Genomic DNA, 17,349 nt, shown 5'->3' with positions numbered 1-17,349 from the left:
GTGCGGAAATTTTTGTGTGAGCAAACCAGATTTTAGTGTGGAGCAAAAAAAATTAAAAAAAATATTTGAAAAATTACAAATATAAAAGAACGAATGAATTTTGTTTTTTGTGTGTGTTACTAGTTTGGATTTCAAAAAAAATGTCAACCAAAAGAAATAATAATAAAAAGAAAAATAATAATAACAAGACAAAGTCAGTAGTTGCACAAGAACAACAACAGGAATCTAACAATACTGCCGTAGAATCTCTTGAAAATAGACAATCTAATATCATCGAGGATCTCAGCAATTTAGATAATAAAGTAGAACAACTCATCGAACAAACAAACAACAATCAAACTATGGATAGTGTAATCGTAGATGAAAACAATGTAGAGATCGCCAACAAGGTCGTCGTAGAAGAACAAAAACAAGAGGAACAACCAACTGTTGCCGAACCAATCGTCGAGCAACCAGAACCAATCGTCGAACAACAACCAGAACCAATCGTCGAACAACAACCAGAACCAATCGTCGAACAACAACCAGAGCCAGTTGTTGAGGAAACAAAGGTTGTCGAAGAAGTTAAAGTAGAGGAGCCAGTTGCTGCCGTTGAGGAATCAGTTATTACCGATTCAGTTGTAGTTGTAGAACCAGAGGTTGCTAAAGTCGAAGAGCCAGTTGTTGAAGAAGCAAAGGTAGAAGAGCCAGCTCCAGTTGTAGAAGAAGTTAAAGTAGATGAAACAGTTGCTGTTGTTGAAGAACCAGTAGCTGCTCCAGTTGTCGATGAAGCTAAAGTTGAGGAGCCAGCTCCAGTTGCTGCCGCTGAGGAATCAGTTATTACCGATTCAGTTGTAATTGTAGAGCCAGAAGTTGTCAAAGCTGAAGAGCCAGTTGTTGAAGAAGCAAAGGTAGAGGAGCCAGTTGTTGAAGAGACAAAGGTAGAAGAGCCAGCTCCAGTTGTTGTTGAAGAGCCAGTAGCTGCTCCAGTTGTAGAAGAAGTTAAAGTAGAGGAACCAGCTCCAGTTGCTGCTATTGAAGAACCAGCTGTAGCACCAGCTGTAGAGCAATCACAACCAGAGCAACCAAAGATTGAAGAACAAGTTAATGTAGAGGAACCAGCTCCAGTTGCTGCTGTCGTTGAAGAGCCATCAGTAGTAGAACCAGAACAACCACAACAAACAGAGGAAGAGAAACCAATGATTGAAGAATCATTTGTTATAGTAGATAAAGAACCAGAACAACCACAAGAACAACAACAAGAACAAGAACAAGAAAAACCAAAAATAGAAGAAGAGAAACAAAATGAATATGCTCACATGAATGGAAACAATCATGTAGAATCAACACCAGAACCAACTACCACCACCACCACTACTACTGTTGCTGAGGCACCAGTTGAGGAAGAGGAGGAAGACGACAGCACAGATCCAAACGTTTTGTCAAACGAGGAGATGGCCAACCAATATAAGAATGAAGGTAACGAGTTGTTCAAGAGAGCTTTCTTCCGTGAGTCGATCGAGAGCTACACCAAGTCACTCAAGTACAAGCCATCACATATGGTCTACAGTAACCGTTCGATCAGTTACTTCAAGTTGAAGATGTACGAGCATTCCATGGAGGATGCCGACAACTCTATCAAGTTGAGTGCCGATTGGACCAAGGGCTACTTGAGAAAAGGTATAGCATTGGTTTCTTTGGAGCGTCTCGAAGAAGCCAAGGCCGTATTCTACCAGGGCCTCGCCATCGACAAGGACAACAGTGATCTCCAAAAGAACCTCGAAGATGTCCTCCAGAAGCTCCAAGCTAAATCCAAGCCTGCCAACGACATTGATAATCAAGTCGAAGCTACCGACAAGAAGAACAACAAGCAGATTGTCAAGAGTTCCTCATGGATTTCAAAGATTCTTTCATTCGGTTTGCTCGGTGCTGTCACTGGTGTCGCTGCATTTACATTTAGAAATACTCCATTCGTTAAGAATATGATTGGTTTTATTGGAAAATTAAAGAAATAAATAATATTGCACAATTTTAAAATAATAACAAACAATTAAATAAATATATAAAAGTTATATAGTTATATTCTATAAAATTTACTCTTATTCTTTAATTTAAATTAATTTTTTAATGAGTTAATATAGATGGATGTGATCTATGTTTCCACCTTTTTCAATTCCACACCCCATAACATTTTAGATATTTCTTTTATTTCTACAGATTTCGATTGTGAAAGTAACCAACAATCTTTTACATTTTATCTGTAGTCAATTTTAAAAAAATAGAAAAACAAATTTATTAAATTTTAACTTGAATCTTTTTATTTACAATAACAAATTGTTGGTATTAATATAATTTACTATTTGAGTTTGTTGATGTTGAATTGCTGTTTCCATTGCTCTATAAATAGAGAATGAGGACTTTCTATGTTTATAAAGAAATTCAAAGATTGAAAGGTGACCATTTCTAGCAGATTGTATTAAAGCGTCCTCTGTAAACCCTTCTGTTCTATTGTTAAGAAGGAATTCCACGACCGAAAAGTGACCTTTGGCGGCAGACCAGTCGATAGCATTGGTACTACATTCTTCTTTTCTTTGATAATGCAGGAATTTAAGAATATCAAGATGTCCCTTCTTGGCAACATTGTCAAAAGTATTCTTATAGTGAATCGTTCTATTGTTTGATTGTACAAATTGGACAATCTTTAGAAAACCACCTATAGAATTATTTATCGAGGCAAATCGATCTAATCCTTCGAATCGATACTTGTGAAGAAATTCCGCAACTTGAAGATGACCATTCTCACAAGCTAACTGCATAGCCTTCTTTGTACATCCCTCTTTTCTATTAAAATGTAAGTAGCGTACAATTTCCAAATAGCCTTTACTTGCTGAAATGTCCATTGCCTCTGTTGTACATTCCTCTTTACGATTCTCACTTAAATATTTAACAGCATCTAGATTTCCAAATTCTGCGGCTCGATCAATACACAGACTCATATCTAATTTATCTCCACCTATTTTAGATTGAACCACATATTTTAATAGTTCCGAATTACCATTTTCACATAAAACCAACATCTCTTTATTTAATTTATTTACATCTAAATACTCTCCATATTTTTCTATTATTATTATTATATTACTATTTACACTATTATTACTAATTTGATTATTTCTATTAAATAAATAAATTAAACTCTCTATATATTTATTTTTAATTTCTATTTTTTCACTTTCTTTAAAACTATCAAAATATTCAAAATATGATGATATATAATTATAATTTATTAATTGGTAAGGATTTTCTATTAATTTATTCCAGTTATATCTTTTTAAATTTGAATAGGATTCATCTATTTTGGTTTTTTCTAAAATATATTGATCGTTGATTGTTCTAATATTCGCAAAAATTAAATTTCTTATTACTTTTGATCTAATTAAATCAAAAATTGTATGATTTTCCAATTTATACATATACACTATTTACTTGATTATTGAATTATGTTTGTTTTGGTTTATTTTGTTTTAGTTTGAATATTAATATTTGGATTTTATTTTATAGAACTTTATTTTTTTTTGATCTATTTATACCCAGGTACATATGATTTATATGGTAGGATATTTTATATGATTTTGATATTTCTTAAAAAATTAAATAAAATAAAATTAAAATGGTTGGATTGATTCAAAAAATCTTGAACCATATGTTTTTGTCATAAAGCGACTGTTTTGGGTATGAAAAAAAACAAAATACTTAAAAAAAACCGCAAATTTGCTTGTTTCACCACAAAAGCAAGCTCCTCTTTCAACAACAATGAAAAATTTTGTGCATTACAATCTTTATCGAAAACAAACAAATAACTTAGTGTTTTTTAAATACTTTGATTCTAATAGATGACAAATAAGATACCTTCATGTTAATAATATATTTTTTTTGTTTATTTTAAATATTTAAAATTAGATTAGACAAAGTTGTTAAAATGAAAATAACATAGATCTATTTTCAATCAAAAAAATATTGAACAAACAAACAAAAAAAAACAAAAAACAAAAAATTATTGAAATTATTTTTCTGTGTGTTATTAAATACGCCTCTTGAAACAAAACTAAATTGATATTTTTTGATTTATAATAATTTTTTTTTTTTGTCATTAATAGCATCAACCAACTTTTAAATGTTTGGTTATTTGTAGTTCAATTTTGAAAATTTGCAAAAATATAAACCTATATTTATTTAGATACATAGCTAAAATATATAAGATCTGATCTTGCAGCAAGAGATAATATATATATAATATTTTGTATTATTAGTTTGTTTTATTAGATAGTTAGATAATATTAGTTCATTATTTCATTAGGTTCTATCATTTTTAGATACGACAATGGAGAATGGAAATATAGATGATGATGGATTCGGAGATTTTCAGATATCAGACATACCACCTCCAATTCCACCATTAGTTATCGAACATCAACCTCCTATAAAGTCATTCAACGCATTAAGCGATGATTTTGAATCGACACCTCCTCTACAATCAACTAATCATCAAATAAATCATCAAATTCTATTCGATGATTTCACATCTTTTACATCCTCAAATAACAACAACAACAACAACAACAACAACAACAACAACAACAACAACAACAATAATAATAACAGCAATAATAATGATATATTAGTATTAGATGAGTTTAATGATTTTACATTTAGTTCAACACCTTCACCTTTACCTTCACAAAATATCAATAGTAATACTAATAACAATAATTTTGATAATAATAATAATAATAATAATAATAATAATGATTTTGGTGACTTTGATCAATATTCAATATCATCATCAAATATAAATACATCGTTACAATCTGATCATGGACAGCAACAACAACAGAATCAACAGAGTAGCAGTATGAGTCAGATGAACGATGATCTAGATCATTTCTCATCGTTTACTACACCGTCGATCAACAGCTTCGATACCTATAGTAATAGTGTAGTGAAAGGGCAGAATGACAACACTCTGTCGTTCGAACAGCTCTCACCAGCCTCCAGTGTCAATAGCAGCATGCTTATGAGCTTCAACAATAAGAATAATATCAATGCCAACAACGATCACACTTTTGACTCGTTCACATCGACTTCCACCGAGAGTACCATCCCAGCGGGTTCACAGAACGATGACAACGACTTTGGTGATATGACAACCACCAACATTGTTGACACTAACAATAACAATAGCAATAACATCGACAACAATAACAATGATAATAATAATAATGGTGATAACAATAGTAATACTGATAGTAACAATGATAATGATATTAATATACCAACAGCAGCAACACAACAACAAGAGGAAGAAGAAGATAATACATTTGATAATATTACAAGTTTTACTGCATCTACTCCAACTCCAACACCCACACCTGAAACAACAACAACCTCTACAATAGTAAATGATAATCATTTTGATTTTGAATCATTGACACCAACTACAAATCAACAGCAGCAGCAACAACAACAACACGAACAGTTTGACGATTTCAATGATTTCATATCAAGTCCTGCAATTCCACCTGTTAATAATAATAATAATAATAGTAGTAGTCAAGCAACAACAGGTGATTTCGATCAGTTTGATGATTTCATTTCAAGTCATGTGTCAGAATCTGTTGCTACACCAACTACCTCCTCCAACATCAAATTATCAGATAGTATTGAAAATAATCAACTACCATCACCACCACCACCACTACCACCACAACAACAACAAAATGATACATCGGGCAATGGTGATTTCGTATCTAGTAGTATCGTAGAGGAAACAGCAGTTGCCACTACCACCAGCGAGCTTGAGAATAATAATGATTCATCACTACTGGCAACTACCAATATCAACAACAACGGTATCGTAGAGGAGACCACTCAGCAACAGGAACCATCGGCTGAAAAGGAAACAGAACAAACATGTAATATAATAGAGCAACAACCTATACAACAACATCAGGTAGAAGATGAACAACAAGTAGTACAGTCACAAGTTTTAGATTCTGCCATTCCTGGACACCAACAAGAAGAACAACAACAACAAGAACAACCACACCAGATAGTAACCACAGAAGATTCTCAACATCATCAAAACACAGATGACTTTGACGAGTTTGATTTCGATGAGCCACAAGAACTTTCACTCTCTGATATCCAACATATTACAAAATCTATATCACCACCAGCACCAACACCAATACCAACTTTATCTACTATTTCTACATCCGATAATGCTGAAGAAACCACAACAACAACAACAACAACACTCGTAGAACAACCTCAAACAATACCAACACCAACACAACAAGCACAGGTAGAAGATGAACCACAACCACTATCACCACCACCACCACCACAAAAGGAAACTTTTGAATTCGATGATGACAATGACAATTTTACTTTTAGTGAACAACCAATACAACCACCACCACTACCAATCAATGATGACATCAGCCTCAACTCATTCAATAATAATAATGATGCTACTCTAGACTTGTTGGATGAAACTATTGTCACTGTGACACCTCATGTAGTAATTGAAGGTGATGATAATAATAATAACAACAGCAACGATAATAATATTATCTCTAACAAATCAACATCTGCACCTTTGAACCTAGACTCTTCTCATCTAAGCGGTGTTGCGCCACCAATGAACATAGCACCACTTACTCCACCAATGACTCGTTTCGTACAACAAACTCCTGCCATCAGCATTGTCTCTGACAGCTTTGAAGAGAATGAAAACGATGAACCTAAAAAAGATGATTTCGGTGACTTTGGTGATTTCAACGAAGGTGATTCTACAATTCCTGCCTTTGAAGAACCAGAACCAGCTGCTGCAAAAACAACAATACCAACTTTAACAACAACCACCACTACCAATGATAACAACTTTGAGTCATCAAGATCAAACAACAATGACATTAACAATGACTTTGGTGACTTTGGTGATTTCAATGAAACAAATAATGATAATGATGATTTTGGTGACTTTGGAGATTTTAATCAATCTACAACCACTTCTTCATCATCATCATCATTTGAACAACCAAAGTTACAACAATCATCATCATCATCTTCTACTTTATATACATCAAAGGTAAAAAAAACAATTATACTTTAATCAAATATTTTAAAAAACTAATCTAATTTAATTATAACTTAGGATTCAATTGCAGTTATTAAAACAACATTTGAACATGTAAAAGAGAATATGTTAAAGTTATTACAACAAGATCTATTTGAACAAATAACAACATCACCACAAATAGTAACAGAGAATGAAACAACAAACAAATCTTTAGAAGATATTTTGAAACAATCAACAATTGAAAAGTAAGATTATCATAATCAATCATTAACTAAAACAAACATAATCTAATAATGAATTAAACTTTATTATTTTAGGACACTTTATCATAAACCAGAGCAATCTGGATTTGTAGCACCTCCATCACCATTTATTTTAAAGAAATCCAAGATAGAACAGTGTTTCACCCAATCTCTACGGCTTGGCCAAGAAGCTATTGATATTGTAAGTGAACATCAACATCATCATCATCACTCTATTTTTAATTAGTATTGCAATATTAATAACAATTAAACATCTACAATAACTATAATAGATAAACAAGGTAGAAAGTGAAAATATAATTCAACCATTAAAACCAATTTCATCAACAACAGTTTTACCAACCACCGTAAGTATCGACTAGAAAACAAACAATACAAGAAAATATTGTTATATTAATCAAATTATTATAATACAGTCAACGAAACCCAATAATACCATTGTTACAACATCGACAAGCTTTGATTTTATCGATAGTTTGAATTCACAACCAAACTCGGACAAGAAGATCAATTTAGGTGCTACAGAGCCTTCGACTTTGCTTGGAGTTGATTCGCCAAAGAGCATTGGATTCGGTGCCAACTCTGTCAATCCATTCAACGAAGTGATGTCAAAGATTCCAGATTTAACCTTTATGATTTCGACCACCTTGAAGATACCTACCAAAGCTAAAAACTCAAAACTCCCCACCGTTCCATTGAAGTTCAAAGATTAATACTTCATACGATATCACTTGTCATATTTATAATAATAAATAAATTAATCATTACTCCAAATTTTTTGCTTGTGGAATGATACAAATGTTTTTTTTTTTTAGATGATAAAGATAATTTTGATTTTAATTGATTGAAAATATGAAATCATTGATCTTTACTCATTGTTAAAGTATCTTGTAGAAAGACTTAAGCTGGTCAAGCCAATTATAACTGATATATCAGTAGTTGAACTAAGAAGAAGTTCCTAGAGAATACACCTTAGAGTCTTGAGAAAACTTAGTCAATACTGGTTTTTGTTGGGCTTGGCTGCAACTAGCAAGAAAGTTTCTATTTCTCGATACAACAAATATTTTTCTTTTGTAAAATACAATATGTAAAGATCTAATATCATCAATGTCTTCCATTTAGGAGGTAATTTAAAGTTGCAAAATGTTCGATTTTTTTGTGTAGGGTTTGTTTTTGTTATTTTTTGATTTTTATTAATTTATGTATAAGATAAATCAAAGTTTTATTACATTTAGCAAAGATAAAAATATTTTTGTCTCAGGTCTTTAAGTTAACACTTATTTTGAAAACGCTGGTTTCCAACATTCACAAAATCAATTATATTCTTTTTTTTTTTTTGTTAAATATAGTTACTATATTAAGTCTTGTTTCGATTGAAGAGTTCGCACGCTAGTTCCAACAAAATCGTCTAAAGTTTATTACGACCAGTCTTGTTTTCAAAAAAAACGTAGATCTATTTTCTATAGTCGTTTTCAAGAAATGAGACATCTGATGTCATTTTTTGAAAATCGAGAAAATTTGTTTTTTGGTTTTTTTTTTACAAAAAGGTGATTTAAGGTGGAAAAATATCATAAATATCTATGATTTTTTTTTTTGGGTGTTCTAGAGGATTTATATCCAAAGGATTGTTCGTTTACAAAATCATCAATTTTATATCTTACAAATAATAATAATAAATATATATATATATAAAATGTCAAGCGATAAAAGACAATTTTATATCTTAGAAGGCTTAAATGTTTTAATGTTAATAGGTGTGATTGGTGCTATCATTGGTGATTGGTACCATCTTAAAACAGACCTTGGAAATGGAACTGTAGTAACCAGCGATTATAATTTATTCTATACTAAAGTAAGAAATAATCTACAAATCTCTTGAAATTTAATATTTACTTATATAATATATCTATTATTATTACAAAATTTTAGGTAAATTCAGATTTCATCTATAAAGACTATTATGTGAATTATTTAAGATATAATGTTAGTAAATTATTTGTTGCTATTGGAATTTTCCAATTCCTGTCGGCAATTTGTTTAGTCATTAGCTCAACAGCACTCACTACATCACATAGAAAATGTACCAAACAATCCTTAAAGACCAACAAAATCTTTTCAGCTTTAATGCTCTTCTTCCAAATCGTTGCTGTTTGTGCATTGTTTGGAATTAATAAGGCATTCGACTGTAGTGAATCTGCCAACGTCTCCAGCTTCTGTAATAAGTTTGCCGGAAGTGTAGAATCCAATTTGGCTTATATTAAATGGGGTCCAAGTTATGGTTGGGGATTCGCCATTAGTGTTGTCTTTTTCTCGATAATCAGCATCATCTTGGTCTTCAAGAGAGCCAGACACCTCGAACATCATTGCCATGACGAAGGATACTCTCAAATGTCCGGAACTTCTCCACTTGCACAACAAAACTACCAACAACAATATCAACCTCAACACCAACAACCATACCAACCACAATACCAACCACAATACCAACCTCAATACCAACAACAATATCAACAGTCAGCTCATAACCAAAAGCAATTCCCATAAAAACCTCTTTGGTTTTTAATTAAATTCTTATTTAAATAAAAAAATTAAATTCCTTAAAATAAATATTTAGTTCCATTTTTAATTTAAAAAATAATAAATGTAAAATCAACAAAATCTTAAAATATCTTGGTGTGCGGTGTTGTTCCACCTCATCTCAGTTTTTAACGTATTGATTTTTAATCTTGAAGAATTTTGCACAAAAAAAAAATCAAAAGGATCAATTTTAGCAAAAATCAAGACGAAATTTAATTCTTTGGAAAGTAAGATCAATTTTAAACAAGAATCACTATTTATTTGAGTTACTCCTTAATTAAACATTCATTGTATTCTTATTCTTAAATTTATCTTTTGTTTTTTTTTATCTATTATCTTTTTTATCTGTATAAATAAATTTAACATTCCTATATATTTTCAAAAATGTCACACTTAGAACGTAATTATTTTTATGCTTTGGTTGTTATAAATTTTTTACTGGCAGTCTCTGTCATTGGATCAATAGCCGGTGATTGGTATCATGTTACCACTGATGTAGAGTATGACGTTGGTAAAAGTACATATGATCTATACAGAAATAAGGTAAATTTAAATAAATCAACCTTTTATTTCCCAACAAAACATTAATATATTAACTTATTATTTCATAGTATACCTCCTCTGGTTTAAGATCCTCAGTTTACTATGTAAATGAAAGTGGTATCAATATCTGTAAATTCTTTATTGGTATTGGATTCGTCCAATATTTGGGTCTCGTTTGTTTTATTGTTAGTGCAATTGCCCTTTTAGTATCATACCGTACTTGCCACAAGAGAGCATTGAATGTAAATAGAATTTTCGTAATCCTGATGTCACTCTTTGAAATTATCTCGGTAATTTCTTTCATTGCCGTTAACAAGGTCTTTGAGAGCTCTGGAATGTGTAGCTATGGTGGATCTTACTGTGATAGATTCTTTGGAAGCTCATCAACCAATGGATACACCCAATCCTGGGGTCCAAGTATTGGATGGTTCTTTGGCCTCGTAACTATTTTCCTATGCATCTTCAACAACTCTTTTGTCTCCAGCAGATACAAGGAAATTCACAAACACGAACACTGTCACTCAGGTGACCAAGTTTCACTGATCCAAAATCAAACCGCCATTTACCCGCAAGGTTACCAACCACAATATCAACACCAACAACCATATCAACCACAATATCAATATCAACAACCACCACAACCATATCAATCCCAATATAACACTTCCAAACAATAATTGTATTAAATTTTCCAACATTAACAACAATATTAGTTTTAATTCATTTTAAATTCTTTTCAATCAAAAAATAAATTACTTCTTCTTTTTTTGACTATTATAAGAATGATTAAACCATATATTCAATCTTTGATTTTTCAAAAAAAAAAAAAAAAAAAAAAACCAAAAAAAAAATCTGAAAATACTTAAATTTGATATGTTCATTTCATTAGGTCTTTTAATATTCAATTAAATAAATAAAAAAATGTCAGCAGAATCACAAAACAGAATGTTGTTTGTGATGGTTGATGGTCTTGCAGATGTCTCCATACCCAAATATAATGGATTAACTACATTACAGAAAGCAAATACACCTACAATGGATTTAATGGCAAGTAAGTAACAATAGATTTCTAAAAAAAAGGTTAGTTTTCTAATATATAGATTATAATTGCTTTCAAATTAGAATATGGTGTCAATGGTATAATGGATCCTGTAGAACCTGGTTATGCATGTGGTAGTGATACTGCACATCTTTCAATATTTGGTTATGATCCAAGAATGTATGTATGAACATCATATATATATATATAACAATTGTTACATTTAAAAACAGATATACTTATTATCACATTGTTACATATTTATAGATATTATAGAGGTAGAGGTGCATTCGAAGCGATGGGTGCTGGACTTGATATGGTGCCGGGTGACATTGCTTTCAAATCAAACTTTGCAACCATCGATACTAAAACAGGTATAGTTACATCAAGAAGAGCAGATAGAAACTTTGAACATTTAGGACCTATTCTATGTGATTATCTTACTGGCGTGTATGTTTAAACATTATTTAATTGTTTGATTGAATATATATTAACATTTGAGAGAATATAGTAAATTACCATCATTCCCAGATTACAGAGTTGATGTTAAATATGCAACAGAACATAGATGTGGTATTAGAGTTAGAGGTCCAGGTTTGACAGATGCAATTACAAATACTGATCCACTGAAAGACAATCTACCGTTACTTAGAGCACAGTCATTAGATGGAAGCAAAGAGGCAGAATTCACTGCTCGTTTGGTTAACGAGTTATCCGATGTTATTCGGGCTGCTCTCGAGAAGCATCCGATCAATGCGGAGCGTGCCAAAGAAGGATTGGCACTCGCCAATGTAGTGCTGCTAAGAGGTTGCGGTGTCAGAGCAGAGGCACCCACCTTTTTCGAGAAATACAAGATGCGTGCATTCATGATCGCTCCAACCTGTATCATTGCTGGCTTGGGTATGTCCATTGAGATCGATCTCGTTGAGGCACCAGGTGGAACCGGTGACTATCACACCGACTTTGACTCCAAGGCAAGAACAGCAGCCGCTGCCATCAAGAGTGGAAAGTATGACTTTGGTTTCCTTCATATCAAGGCGGTCGACGATGCTGGACACGATAAAGATGCTGATCTCAAAGTACGATTGTTAGAGAAGGTCGATGCAATGCTGGCCAAGATCGTCGATGAACTTGGCCAAGCAGAGTTGGAGGGTGTAGCCAAGTTCTCTATTTGCGTAACCGGTGACCATTCTACACCTGTGTTATCGGGTGACCACTCTTGTGAGCCAGTTCCTTTCACCATTAGCAAACCACTACTCATGAAACAACCGCAATCACATGAAAACTGGAAGTTTATCGACAAAGTTCAACAATTCTCAGAGATTGACTGTAGCAGTGGAGCATTAGGTAGATTCCCAGGATCACAAATAATGAACATCATCACTCAATATATGAATACAAAACTATAATTAATTTAAATAAATAGAAAATAACAAATGTAAAAATACAATATATATATATTTTTAAACCAAAATTGACAAAATAGTTTCAAACTACCAAGTTGGTTATTTAAATAATTTATTTGTTGTTGCTATTATTATTATTAATCTCCTAATTATTTGTATAAGAAGATGAACTGGGAAATGAAAAAGTTAATGTTAAAGTAATATTACTTTGTTCGTTGTTGTTTGAGGAGTATTGTGACAAAAATTGTTGATATATGATTGTATATATATATTTAATGTAATTTATAAATTTAGTCGACTCTTTGCTTTGGATTTCTGACGACTCTGCTGTTGAAAGTGAAATCGTCTTGATTCAAAAACTCGTATAAGACTCTCCAGTAGGAGGTGTGGTAACGCAATCCCTTGGTGTAGTATTCAGAGGCGATCGATGTCAATCTTGGCAAGTAGATCCATGGAACACGTACGAAATCGTGGTGCTCATTGTGATAACCAATGTTGAAACCGAGGGTGTTGATGATACCGTAGGTCGAGTAGGTCTCTTGCTCGGATTGGGTGACGGCGAAATGCTCGGCGATCCAACGTGCACCGAGTGGATGCATCAAGAATCCGACCGACATCAACGAAGAGAGAATCAAATAGACCATACCCCAAGTACCAACCCATTGGCTCATTAAATAGGTGAACGCAATGTTGCAAATGTAGTTCAAGACCATCCAGATACCGAATGGCGATTGATCCTTCAATGGATAGAAAGCCGATCTCAAAGCAATGACAATCGAGTAGAAACAGAACCAAATTGCCTTACCAAGTGGTGAGTGTCCAAGAATTGAATTTTCATATGGAATTGGTACATCTGGATCAGTGTAAGTTTCATTCAAGAATGAATGATGAAGCTAATAGTTTTTAAACAAAACAAAAATAAATAAAGAAGTTAGAAATGAAAAGGATATTGTTTTCTTTTTTTGTTTCAAACATACTCTGTGATAATGACGGAAGCTGACACCAGCTGGAATGAGATGTGGAAGATCGGCAATTAAAAGGAAGATACTGTTCATTGTACCTTCTTTGAATACAAGGTCATGAGTGAGCTCATGAATTAATACCCAGAGAGCGTGTGAAACAGTTGCTCCGAAAACATATGAGACCAACAAGATGGTCAAGAATGAGGCGTTCTCCATCATCTTGGCTGTAATCATCAGTGCAGAAACCAATGCAACCACCCAGAATGCAGTTGGTGTATGATAGGTTGGGAAGTTGAGTACCTCTGGGTACTTTTGTGAGATGAGCTTTCTTCTGGTCCAATGTTGTTGTACTGCCTCCACACGAATATACTCATCCTTTGGATCGTATTTCTCCATTGGTCCTGTACCATCCAGTGGTGGTACACCCGATTTCGATGGATATCTAACTCTCTCCTTTGTGCTTGCTCCTTTACCTTTACCCATTTTTTCTATCTATCTAACTACTATATTTATTTATTGTTTTAAAATAAATTAATATATTGTTTTTATTTTGTAAAAAAAATAAAAAATGATAATATCATATGATAAATATTTTGTGTTAATTTGATGTATCGTTTTTTTATGATTCATACAAAAAAAATGATAATCTATCTTTCTATCTGGATTTTTTATAACTGATATCTTAAAACAAAATATTAATTATTATTATTATTATTGTTTTTATTACTATTGATTTTTCAAAGTTTATTCAAATATTATAATATTTGCTATTATTCTTGTGAAATAAAGAAATAAGAGGATATTATATGTGGTAGATGGTGTAAATTATGAATGTGTGTGTTTTTTAGTTTCACAAACTAAAAATTGGAGGGAATCTCTAGTAGTGTGTGTGTGGTATTAGTCAAGTCAGACAAAACACACATATCTTAATAATAACTAGGGATATACCTTATTTTTTTTAGAAACTAAAAACTTTTGATAAACTTACACACTATATTATGTCGTTGTATGAAAAATAGCTATTTTTGTATATAAATATGAAATTGAAAAAACAAAAACAAAAATTATTACTAATAATGTCAATTCAATTATTTGACAAAAATAATACTAAAAAGTAAAATTACAACTAGATCTTAATTAATTGCAAAAAATGTCGATTGACAGCCTGATACCTCAATCTATTTTTATACACTAATACAAACATATACTACTTTTGAATATTATTTTAATTTAATTAAATTATTACCTACATACAATTTGAAAATATATAAAAAAAAAACTATAAAAGACAAATGGTGTAATATAGATAAAATTTTGGTTTTAGTCGTTTTTTTTTTTTCTTCATCAAAATTAATAGAGTTAGATAATTTGCAAAAAAAAATTAAAAAAAAAAATGGACAATATTGTGAAAATAAAACTTTTTTAGTAAAATTTGATGTAACCACTCCTGTCTAACCAACTTTGAACCAACGACAACTTTACGCAATCATGATTAACATTATCTTTCTCACCACAATAATTAAAGGTAAAGATATAAAATCTTTGAGTTCAAAGAATTTTGATCCCTTAGATTGGATGTTGACCTATGAGTAGTCAAATGAAATAGGAAATGGACCTAACCACTTTTTTTACCAAATTTGTCAGATCTAAATCCATTCCTTTCTGTTTTATGTTTCACTAAGACGTCCAGATTTTGAACCTTGAACATCCACATACAGATTACTTTTCATAAGCATTGAAAATCCGTCATTGTTGCAAAGAACTTTTACAACAAAGGTTTTTGGATTTTTTTATCACAACCCAATAAAAAACAACTTGTTTCACAGTCAAAAAAATACTGAAATATTAATTTTCTATCTTTACAAAGAATACTTGATGTGAAAAAAAAAAAAAAACAATTCATTTTTGTTGATAATAATAAATATAATCAGGTGAATGGTTAAACTGTTTTGAATATCTTCACGACCCAAAGAAATAATATTTTAGCATAGTAACGTTCAAAGGAAAAATTGAAAAAAAAATGAAAAAAAATGAAAAAATAAAAAAAATATTTTCACACAATAATATTCGAATGATTTGATCGTCATAATTTTTTATTGATATTATCATTTTTATATTATAATTTATTGTTTATCACAATGAGACAACAACCACTCGGACAATTCTTCAACTACCAAGTCAAGCAATTCTGGCCATTCCTCGTCGGTGCTGGTGCCTGGTCTGCTTTGATCGTCAAGGTACATATGGGTATCGATGGTATGTATCTTTTTTATTTTATTTTTTTACTACTCTTGAAGATCATCACAATACTAATTTGTTTACAATCACCAATTATAGACAAAGCCAGAAAGGAATCACGTATGAATCTAACATAAATATAACTATAATCATATAAAAATAATAGCAGCAAACAACAACAACAACAGCAGCAGCAGTAGTAGTTACAACACCTATATTTTAAATATACAATAGATCAAGTTTAGCAGCAAAACATAGAAATCTATTGGAAATACAGATTTGACAGATTTAAAACATTTTAGAAAAGATAGATTGGATTTATATCACTTAATTAAACATATTTTGATCATTAATTCAACATTATCAATAAGTTTGTTGAATTGTCGATTAATCAACAAAATACTTCAGATTAGATACCACTACAGCTGTATAGATCATTATTTTCAACAACAGTTATGATAATAATAAATGAATGTTTCTATTGTTAATAATAATAATAATAATAATAATAATAATAATAATAATAATAATAATAATAATAATAATAATAATAATAATAATAATAATAATAATAATAATCATAATCATAACAATTAATAGTTATAATATTAACACGATAAAATATATTTATTAACAAAATAAATCTTTATTTTATAGTCTATTGGGAAAAGGTACAAAGATTGCAACACCCAGAACTCTTCAAGGACAAGCACGGTCATGGTCACCACTAAACAACTTATAGAAATATTGCTCGATAATATTATTATTACAACAATATGTGAAAGTAAATTGGAAACAAAGAATATAACACCTAATAATGAAATATCTTTGGCTACAAGATATCATTCACAAATCACCATCACCACAACCCAACTTTTGATACAAATATAGATACATACAAAGTAATAATAAATTAAAATAAACCTTTTTCAACATGTATACATCGCTATAGGTAATATAATTCATTCGTACCTCAAACTAAAATAGTAAATCTATGAAACATTATCAATTAGATATTCAAAAAAAAAATAGAAAAAAAAATAGAGATTATTTAATTTGTATACAAAATCCTTTTTAATTAATTGGTTGTATAATAAGTTGTGATCATCTAAAGTGCATATGAATGACTACAACATCACAATAATTGATTTATATTTTGATATTTTTAATGTATATCAAATTTTTGCATTTAATGTCA

At 31.1% G+C, this 17,349-nt stretch overlaps 9 protein-coding genes across 9 annotated transcripts; 7 read left to right on the top strand and 2 right to left on the bottom strand.

Moving 5' to 3' along the window:
• Positions 1 to 140: 140 nt before the first annotated feature.
• PPL_06459 (uncharacterized protein) lies at positions 141 to 1,994 on the top strand (the record flags this gene model as incomplete). The annotated part of the gene is made up of 1 exon (XM_020577315.1): positions 141 to 1,994. The coding sequence occupies one exon, from the start codon at positions 141 to 143 to the stop codon at positions 1,992 to 1,994; it is 1,854 nt and encodes a 617-aa protein (XP_020432989.1).
• A 62-nt stretch (positions 1,995 to 2,056) lies between these two features.
• On the bottom strand, positions 2,057 to 3,094 carry PPL_06458 (uncharacterized protein; the record flags this gene model as incomplete). The annotated part of the gene is made up of 4 exons (XM_020577314.1): positions 2,057 to 2,083; positions 2,337 to 2,815; positions 2,864 to 3,058; positions 3,088 to 3,094. 4 exons carry the CDS (start codon positions 3,092 to 3,094, stop codon positions 2,057 to 2,059), a joined length of 708 nt encoding a protein of 235 aa, XP_020432988.1.
• Positions 3,095 to 3,872: 778 nt separating this feature from the next.
• Positions 3,873 to 8,099, top strand: PPL_06457 (uncharacterized protein; the record flags this gene model as incomplete). The annotated part of the gene is made up of 6 exons (XM_020577313.1): positions 3,873 to 3,894; positions 4,353 to 7,132; positions 7,199 to 7,368; positions 7,441 to 7,567; positions 7,659 to 7,733; positions 7,803 to 8,099. 6 exons carry the CDS (start codon positions 3,873 to 3,875, stop codon positions 8,097 to 8,099), a joined length of 3,471 nt encoding a protein of 1,156 aa, XP_020432987.1.
• Positions 8,100 to 9,079: 980 nt separating this feature from the next.
• On the top strand, positions 9,080 to 9,930 carry PPL_06456 (uncharacterized protein; the record flags this gene model as incomplete). The annotated part of the gene is made up of 2 exons (XM_020577312.1): positions 9,080 to 9,238; positions 9,316 to 9,930. 2 exons carry the CDS (start codon positions 9,080 to 9,082, stop codon positions 9,928 to 9,930), a joined length of 774 nt encoding a protein of 257 aa, XP_020432986.1.
• A 417-nt stretch (positions 9,931 to 10,347) lies between these two features.
• PPL_06455 (uncharacterized protein) lies at positions 10,348 to 11,183 on the top strand (the record flags this gene model as incomplete). Its single annotated transcript, XM_020577311.1, has 2 exons — positions 10,348 to 10,506; positions 10,575 to 11,183. 2 exons carry the CDS (start codon positions 10,348 to 10,350, stop codon positions 11,181 to 11,183), a joined length of 768 nt encoding a protein of 255 aa, XP_020432985.1.
• A 244-nt stretch (positions 11,184 to 11,427) lies between these two features.
• PPL_06454 (alkaline phosphatase family protein) lies at positions 11,428 to 12,954 on the top strand (the record flags this gene model as incomplete). Its single annotated transcript, XM_020577310.1, has 4 exons — positions 11,428 to 11,553; positions 11,607 to 11,725; positions 11,822 to 11,995; positions 12,048 to 12,954. 4 exons carry the CDS (start codon positions 11,428 to 11,430, stop codon positions 12,952 to 12,954), a joined length of 1,326 nt encoding a protein of 441 aa, XP_020432984.1.
• A 287-nt stretch (positions 12,955 to 13,241) lies between these two features.
• desA (sphingolipid delta 4 desaturase) lies at positions 13,242 to 14,396 on the bottom strand (the record flags this gene model as incomplete). Its single annotated transcript, XM_020577309.1, has 2 exons — positions 13,242 to 13,844; positions 13,929 to 14,396. The coding sequence occupies 2 exons, from the start codon at positions 14,394 to 14,396 to the stop codon at positions 13,242 to 13,244; spliced, it is 1,071 nt and encodes a 356-aa protein (XP_020432983.1).
• Positions 14,397 to 16,051: 1,655 nt separating this feature from the next.
• PPL_06452 (uncharacterized protein) lies at positions 16,052 to 16,288 on the top strand (the record flags this gene model as incomplete). Its single annotated transcript, XM_020577308.1, has 2 exons — positions 16,052 to 16,169; positions 16,251 to 16,288. 2 exons carry the CDS (start codon positions 16,052 to 16,054, stop codon positions 16,286 to 16,288), a joined length of 156 nt encoding a protein of 51 aa, XP_020432982.1.
• Positions 16,289 to 16,619: 331 nt separating this feature from the next.
• PPL_06451 (uncharacterized protein) lies at positions 16,620 to 16,748 on the top strand (the record flags this gene model as incomplete). The annotated part of the gene is made up of 1 exon (XM_020577307.1): positions 16,620 to 16,748. One exon carries the CDS (start codon positions 16,620 to 16,622, stop codon positions 16,746 to 16,748), a length of 129 nt encoding a protein of 42 aa, XP_020432981.1.
• Between the last annotated feature and the right edge of the window lie 601 nt (positions 16,749 to 17,349).

The sequence above is a fragment of the Heterostelium album genome (genome assembly GCF_000004825.1).
Source record: "Heterostelium album PN500 unplaced genomic scaffold PPL_contig15, whole genome shotgun sequence".
Taxonomy (NCBI): Eukaryota; Evosea; class Eumycetozoa; order Acytosteliales; family Acytosteliaceae; genus Heterostelium; species Heterostelium album.
The sequence above is the reverse complement of the archived record's forward strand: the minus strand, read 5'-3'. Positions and strand labels throughout refer to the sequence as shown.